Source organism: Cucurbita pepo, chromosome LG18 (genome assembly GCF_002806865.2).
Source record: "Cucurbita pepo subsp. pepo cultivar mu-cu-16 chromosome LG18, ASM280686v2, whole genome shotgun sequence".
Lineage (NCBI taxonomy): Eukaryota > Viridiplantae > Streptophyta > Magnoliopsida > Cucurbitales > Cucurbitaceae > Cucurbita > Cucurbita pepo.
This window is the reverse complement of record NC_036655.1, coordinates 610,116-617,728: the sequence shown is the minus strand read 5'-3', so window position 1 is coordinate 617,728 and position 7,613 is coordinate 610,116. Positions and strand designations below refer to the sequence as shown.

At 39.1% G+C, this 7,613-nt stretch overlaps 1 protein-coding gene across 2 annotated transcripts; it reads left to right on the top strand.

Moving 5' to 3' along the window:
* Positions 1–3,219: 3,219 nt before the first annotated feature.
* On the top strand, positions 3,220–7,531 carry LOC111780497 (protein DEHYDRATION-INDUCED 19 homolog 3-like). Of its 2 annotated transcripts, none has more exons than XM_023660920.1 (5): positions 3,220–3,570; positions 5,100–5,242; positions 6,136–6,213; positions 6,622–6,875; positions 7,233–7,531. In XM_023660920.1, exons 1-5 carry the CDS (start codon positions 3,489–3,491, stop codon positions 7,339–7,341), a joined length of 666 nt encoding a protein of 221 aa, XP_023516688.1. In that variant the 5' UTR covers positions 3,220–3,488; the 3' UTR covers positions 7,342–7,531. The 2 variants fall into 2 exon arrangements, with proteins under 2 accessions (XP_023516688.1, XP_023516687.1); XM_023660919.1 differs by having other exon boundaries at positions 3,226–3,570; positions 5,085–5,242.
* Positions 7,532–7,613: the final 82 nt, after the last annotated feature.

The following is a 7,613-nucleotide window of genomic DNA, read 5'->3' as shown; positions in this document are numbered from 1 at the left end:
AATTGACAAAATGAAGTTAGTGGTCAGGCTCGTTCTCGAATAGTTCAACCCTCGTGAAAGAGTGAAATCTGTCGAATTAATCTTTCTCTTCTTCTTTCATTTTGTAATATAGGTTCCGGTTTCGGAGCTTGACCTTTCATCCAGCTTACTTGGTTCGTTCAGTAGTTCAGGATAATTCATCTTTCGTATTTCTCTTTTACAGTTCAAGCAAGCAAGAAAGAGGAGCCCGAGGTTCAGGCGCAAATGGATCGAAGAGGCCTTGAGCGGAATGCGAACTTGCTTTAAATCTCTACAAAAATAGATGGTAGTAAATTCTCACCATTTTTCCACGCTAAGAAATGACGGGATTAAAATAATAAATAAAATTTTCTAACAAATTATCCATTAACGGCTAGTTATAGCACCATCATATACTACTTCAACCGTGCACATATTCACTTACGAAGCTCCAAACGATCCTTCCCCAATCGAATCAACTTGTAACACAAAATAACAATTGAACCAAGTCTATCCAATTTTGTAGATGAAGAATAAATGCTTGAATCTTCTTAGCCTTGGACCGTGTAACAGGTCCAGTTAAAACATTTGGAACATCGTGATCCTTATCAACCTAAGTTTCATCGAAGCTATAAAATCGGGACGTTTGAGTTCCAATATTTTCTTGAATATTGTATTAATTAATTCTTGTACTTAAAAATAGTTAGTTTGGAATGGTAATGGTTTTAATAAAAATAAATAAATAAATAAAATTGAAAAGCATAATAAAGATATTCTAAATGAACAAATTCCTTTATTATAAGGACGACACGTCGTTATCTCTCACAATATCGACAAAAAATGAGAGATTTTCCGGAATATTTTCCAACGCATGTCGTTCGTTTCGAGCTCTCTCTCTATATATTATTATTATTATTATTTTTTTGCACTTGACTGAGTGGACAGTTGACCGGAAGAGAACTTAAATTCACGTGGCCATTAGGCGGACTAGTACTTATCTTACGTGACAATACTACAGAGCGGGTGGCTCTTCTAGGCGGGTTGCTGTGTGACAAGACTACAGAGAAATAGATGCTTTCGTGTAACATGCTATGGTCTCAATGCCCTTACGAGGTAGTGATGAGTTTCACGTGTTCTAAGCCCAGCCCGCGCGCGGTTAGGAAGATTGGCCACAATCTGAGCGGTACCACCCACCCTACCCTACCACCTATAGGCGGCGGTCCGTCATATATATATATATATATATTTTGCACTTGACTGGGTGGACAGTTGACTGGAAGAGAACTTAGATTCGCGCGACCATTATGCGGGCTAGTGCTTATCTTATGTGACAATACTACAGAGCGAGTGGCTCTTCTAGGCGGGCTGCTGTGTGACAAGACTACAGAGAAAGCGGCGCTTTCGTGTAACATGCTATGGTCTCAACGCCCTTACGAGGTAGTGATGAGTTTCACGTGCTCTAAGCCCGGCCCGCGCGCGGTTAGGAAGATTGGCCACAATCTGAGCGGTACCACCCACCCTACCCTACCACCTATAGGCGGCCGTCCGTCCTACAGCCGCCCGAAAAGGAACTGCAGTGATCTTGAATAGGAATCCTACAGCGATAGATAGAATCCCCATAAAAATACCACTAGATCGAGCACCAGTGATTTCGTATCCGGTCAAAATCTTGGCTAATTGATCGAAGTGGGTAGCTCCAGTAGACCCATAGATCATGGAACAAATAGGGTGGGTAGGCCCAAACACCACACTACACGTATAGACGCGAACCCCCCTCGTTACCGTACGTGCGACTCTCACCGCATACGGCTCGCACAAAGACTCATAAATCCATCCCGATTCCACCTCTATATACTCTCCCTCCAATCCTCGATCAAACTTGCGTTCCCCAGGCGCTATGAAATGGGGGTCTTGACTTCGCCTATCGTATGTATTGGCTTGGCTTCGTGCAGAACCAAGGAGGCATTCTGGCGGGCGCGTGTAGGAAGGGAAGGCCGACCACTACATAAAAGACAATTCATATATATATATATATATATATATTTTGCACTTGACTAGATGGACAGTTGACTGGAAGAGAACTTAGATTCGCGCGACCATTATGCGAGTTAGTGCTTATCTTATGTGACAACACTACAGAGCGAGTGGCTCTTCTAAGCGGGTTGCTGTGTGACAAGACTACAGAGAAAGCGGCGCTGTCGTGTAACATGCTTATGGTCTCAACGCCCTTACGAGGTAGTGATGAGTTTCACGTGCTCTAAGCCCGGCCCGCGCGCGGGTAGGAAGATTGGCCACAATCTGAGCGGTACCACCCACCCTACCCTACCACCTATAGGCGGCGGTCCGTCATATATATATATATATATATATATTTTGCACTTGACTAGATGGACAGTTGACTGGAAGAGAACTTAGATTCGCGCGACCATTATGCGAGTTAGTGCTTATCTTATGTGACAACACTACAGAGCGAGTGGCTCTTCTAAGCGGGTTGCTGTGTGACAAGACTACAGAGAAAGCGGCGCTGTCGTGTAACATGCTTATGGTCTCAACGCCCTTACGAGGTAGTGATGAGTTTCACGTGCTCTAAGCCCTGCCCGCGCGCGGGTAGGAAGATTGGCCACAATCTGAACGGTACCACCCACCCTACCCTACCACCTTTAGGCGACCGTACGTCATATATAATATATAATATATATATATATATATATAATTATTTTTTTAAGATTATTTAATCTTCGCCAACTCATTAAAATAATTTTTAATTATTTATTACGTAGTTTTTTAAAATATATATATTTAAATTAAAAAGATTAATTAAATATTTAAAAATAAATAAATATATATTTTATTAAATAACATTTTTCCTTAATTAAAAACAAAATTTTAAATAAATTCACTCCCCAACTCAGACCAATCCAAAAATAAAAAAATTAAAAAAATTACGAACTCAACCTGTTGGATGATGAAAGTTCCACGTCGGAATGATCATGGGTATATAATACAGAAATAGTATCTATATTGGTACGAGACCTTTTGGAAAGATCAAAGCAAAGCCATGAGAGCCTATGCTCAAAGTGGACAATATCATACTAGCTAGCGTGCAGAGTTGTGTTCATAGGACAACGAACGCTGTAATTTTGGCAATATATATATTTTGGGAACAGAAATGGAAAATTAGAAAAAGAAAATAGAAATAAAAGAAGAAATATGTATAAATGTTGAGTTGCAACAAATATTTGTTCTCTTTGGTTGATTTTGGTTTGTGAATTTCACGTTCGAGAGAACCAAAATCGATTTTCAGTTCGCAGTTCATCTCGTTTCTCACTCTTCTCTCACTGCTCGAATTCTCTTTCCATTTCCCTCTGCAAATTCACTTTCTAGGGTTTTCATTTTGCTTTCAATTTGCTGTTCTTGTATTTGGAATCATTTAAAGCGCTGCAGATTGAAGCTGCTAGTCGGAAACTCTAATTTCCGGCGAGGGAAGAGCTATGGATGCTGAATCGTGGACTGCTCGTCTTTCTTCTGCTTCCAAGCGCTACCAATCTGCTCTTCTATCACGATCTGGTTTAGGTGCATCTTATTTTTCTTTCTTTGTTTCATCGTTTACTGACTTTCCAGTGATTTGGAACTCCTCGTCTTTCCAATTGCTTTTCTGATGATCACGACTGAACTTTTCCCGTACACTTATGTTATTTGTTACCTCAAATCTACTTTTTCCCTCTGAAAATGTTGCCATCTGCGGATAAAAGGGAAAAACAGATGATGATGATGATGATCAAAACANTTTTTTTTTTTTTTTTTTTTTTTTTTTTTTTTTTTTTTGCTAAGTGTGGTGAAAGTGTCAAGTGAGATCAAAGACTTGAATTTCGATCCTGCCTTGATTTCTGGGATTCCACATCCCCTGATTAAGGGGTTAATAAGTAAGGAATATATCCCCTTATGCTCAAAATGGACAATATGATACCATTGTGGAGGGGTGTTGAGATTGTTGGATGATGAAAGTCCCACATCAGGCTAATTTAGGGAGTGATCATGGATTTATAAACAAAGAATACTTTCTCCATTGGTATGAGGCCTTTTGGGGAAGCCCAAAGCAAAGCCACGGGAGCTTATTCCCAAAGTGGATAATATCATACCATTGTGGAGAGTCGTGTTCGTCTAGCATGGTATCAGAGCCATGCCCTAAACTTAGTCGTGCCAATAGATGGGTAAATCCTCAAACATCGAACAAAGGACTCCAAAAAAAAAAAAGGAGTCAAACCTCCTCGAAGTCAGTAAAAAATGACTAAGACTCCAAAGGAGTTGAGCCTCGATTAAGGGGAGGCGCACTTTGTTCGAGGGGAGGTGTTAGATGATGAAAGTCCCACATTGGCTAATTTAGGGAATGATCATGGGTTTATAAACAAAGAATACTCTCTCCATTGGGATGAGGCCTTTTGGGAAGCCCAAAGCAAAGCCATGAGAGCTTATTCTCAAAGTGGACAATATCATACCATTGTGGAGAGTCGTGTTCGTCTAACAAGGAATACATCTCCATTGGCATGAGGTCTTTTGGTAAACCAAAAGCAAAGTGATGAGAGCTTAGGCTCAAAGTGGACAATATGATACCATTGTGGAGGGTCGTGATCCCTAACGGTGTTGAGATATGGATAACATTTGGATCTTTTCATGCCATCTCCTTTTTCCTTACTCTGAGGCTTTATTTTTAACTAGATAATTACGGTTGGACGTTTTGATGTGTTATTTTTCTCGAGAAATTGAGTAGATGTTTAAGATGCATTAGTACAAGAAATACTTCGTAGAGTCTGCTTTGTGTATCTTGAAAAATATGGTCACTGAATTTGTAAGAAAAGAAGTACGTTGGTTATCTAGATTCTTTGGCTGGCTTCTGAAAATGGCCATCAGTAAGATTATGATGTGTTGAACTTAAGATTTTGTTATTAAGACACAACGCATCTGACTTTCTGCTGTAAATCATTATAACATTTGCTGCTTCAACTTGTTTTAAGATTATCATTTGTATGTGTTGGTGCCTTTATGATCCTTTTGCGTTCACCTTCTGTGTTGGACTCATTCTATAGTAGCTCAACATTCTTCAGGTATGTTCATGGGGTTTGAAGAACTTGAAGGGGATGATGATATAAGGGAGGAGTTCCCATGCCCATTTTGCTCAGAATTTTTTGATATAGTCGGATTGTGCTGTCACATTGATGAAGAGCATCCTATTGAGGCAAGGAATGGGGTATGGATCCTTGCAAAATCGTTTTGTTGCATATTTCGCTTCTGAATGTAGTTAATTTTGATCGAGCTTTTGATATCATTGTCCGGCTTAAATACATACCTAACGTTCTTATATATATATATATATATATATATATATATATATTATATATATATCCGAATGGAACGTTGCACTTTATTTTTTTCGTTCTTTCAACTGAGAAGACATCCCCTTCTTTTCCCTTCATGTAGTCCAATATTCTGTAGTATATGAAGACAGCTTGTCCATCTCAAATGTTTAGGGCCCTCCTTGGAGAAGTGAAGAAATAACTTAACATAATAAAAGCCTTAATTTCCCCTGCCACCAACTAGTTGGGACTTAAAAAAATCAAGAAACTGTACTTGTAAACCAGTAATCAGGACAGCTCTGATAGAATTCATAAGAAAAACCCTTTTGCTCGCCGCTGTCGAATTCGTACGGAGGATATAGATCACCTATTCTTGTATTGTCCATTTACTCCCATTGCTGGTGGCTCTTTAAGATATTTGGAATAAAAGGGTGTTTTGTAGAACCATATCTCGTACAATCGTTCATGGTCCTCTCTTTAGGAATAAAGCAAGCGTATTACAGGGGAATGCACCCTAGGTTATTCGTTGGAAAGCTGGTCTGGAAATTTTCTAGGGGATTGAGAGGATGAGACGAAGTCTATTGAGAGTTATTTATCAAATATGTTCATCATGGAGATATAATTTTGATATCAGTGCTGTTGTCACTCATCTCCTTGTTCAGTATGTCTTCATTTTAGCCAACAGTGAATTCCTTGGTGTTCATGGTGCAGTGTATAATGCTATTCATCATACGTCTCAAAAACGATAGCTTCGATAATTTAAGATTGAAATATTATTATTCTGCAGGTGTGTCCAGTCTGTGACATGAGAGTGGGAGTTGACATGGTTGCGCATATATCCCTGCAGCATGGAAATATTTTCAAGATATCCTTCTATTTATCATGTTAAAATTAGTTTCCATCTTTTCTTTTTTAACATTCTATGATTTTTCCCTCATTGAGATTGCTTCACATTCATGCTCTTCATGTAGTTTTGTTCTTAAAGATCAGGTTGGTGTGCACCTAGCTTTGTGTCTTCAACGATTTCAGTTGTACTCCGATCACGTCTTATAGATTCACCGAAGATTACTCGATGACTTTTCTCGGGGGGGGTTTCTGGACTTGTTTATTTCTGATATTTACCACTGCTTTTTGTTTAATTTTTCTTATTGGATGACATTCTTTAGGTTATTTCTCTGTGAGGGATTTTTTTCTATGTTTGTTTGAGATCTATATGAAACTCGAGCAGACTGCAAGATTAACCCCATGCTTAGATTCCTTAACTAATGGTTACATGCAGCGTAAGAGAAAATCTCGTAAAGGTGGCTCACACTCGACACTCTCTTTGTTGAGGAAAGAGCTTCAAGAAGGAAATTTGCAGTCTCTCTTTGGGGGTTCTTCAGGTTTATTTACCTCGAATGCAGCGCCCGATCCATTGCTGTCATCGTTTATTCTACCAATGGCTGATGACTATGGCAGTGTTCAACCTCACTTGTCGGCTGAACCAAACTCCATGAAGTGTAATTCACCAGACAAATCATTAGAACGGTATGTTACTGATATATTCCTACTATTACATCACAATTTATCTCGCAAGTTCTTTAGTGCACATGGTCATGCCCAAGATAGTATCTCTTTTGTCGAAAGTTCTGTCGAATGGAATGTGATAAGTTCGAGGAACGAGTTCTTATTACTGTTTAGTGTAGTCCGACATTCATTTTTCTTTAAATCCATGGCATCGTGAATAAATATTCTCTTTGGTCATCTTGTCATTTCGAGTCCAGTTGGTGTGGGACTAGCTTTAGTAGACATGGAAACAGAACATTAAGTACATGTACCAAAATCATGGCCATCATTTGAATACTTCTCCATTAATGGATCTAAAATCATGGTTGTACGTGACAGGAGCATCCCGTCGTCGCCCCTGTCCGTGCAGGACGAGGAAGAGAAAAGAAAACGCTGTGCATTTGTTCAAGGGCTGGTAATGTCCACCATCCTTGATGATAATTTATGAAGAGTTGGCTGGTGCAATAGTGGATGTAGTGAAACTCAGTAAGGCCCTCCTTTCTTTGCTTTGTAGCTCTCAACATACTCTAGTATGCTTCAAATGAGAGTGTCAAAATAAGGTTTAGTGTAATTTATGTTGTTTGTATTACCCCAATTCTTAGGCCCGACAAGACAACACTTCCATTTTGTGTCTTAAATTTATGGTCATGCTTAGGTGGAAGAGGGGGAGAAAAAAAAAAAAAAAAAAAAAAAAAAAAAAAAAAAAAAAAAAAAAAAAAA

Coding starts and splice junctions, on each gene's coding strand:
- LOC111780497 (XM_023660919.1), top strand. CDS start 3,489: ATGGATGCTGAATCGTGGACTGCTCGTCTTTCTTCTGCTTCCAAGCGC. Junction 3,571..5,084: donor TCTATCACGATCTGGTTTAG/GTGCATCTTATT, acceptor ATTCTATAGTAG/CTCAACATTCTTCAGGTATG. Junction 6,876..7,232: donor CCAGACAAATCATTAGAACG/GTATGTTACTGA, acceptor TGTACGTGACAG/GAGCATCCCGTCGTCGCCCC.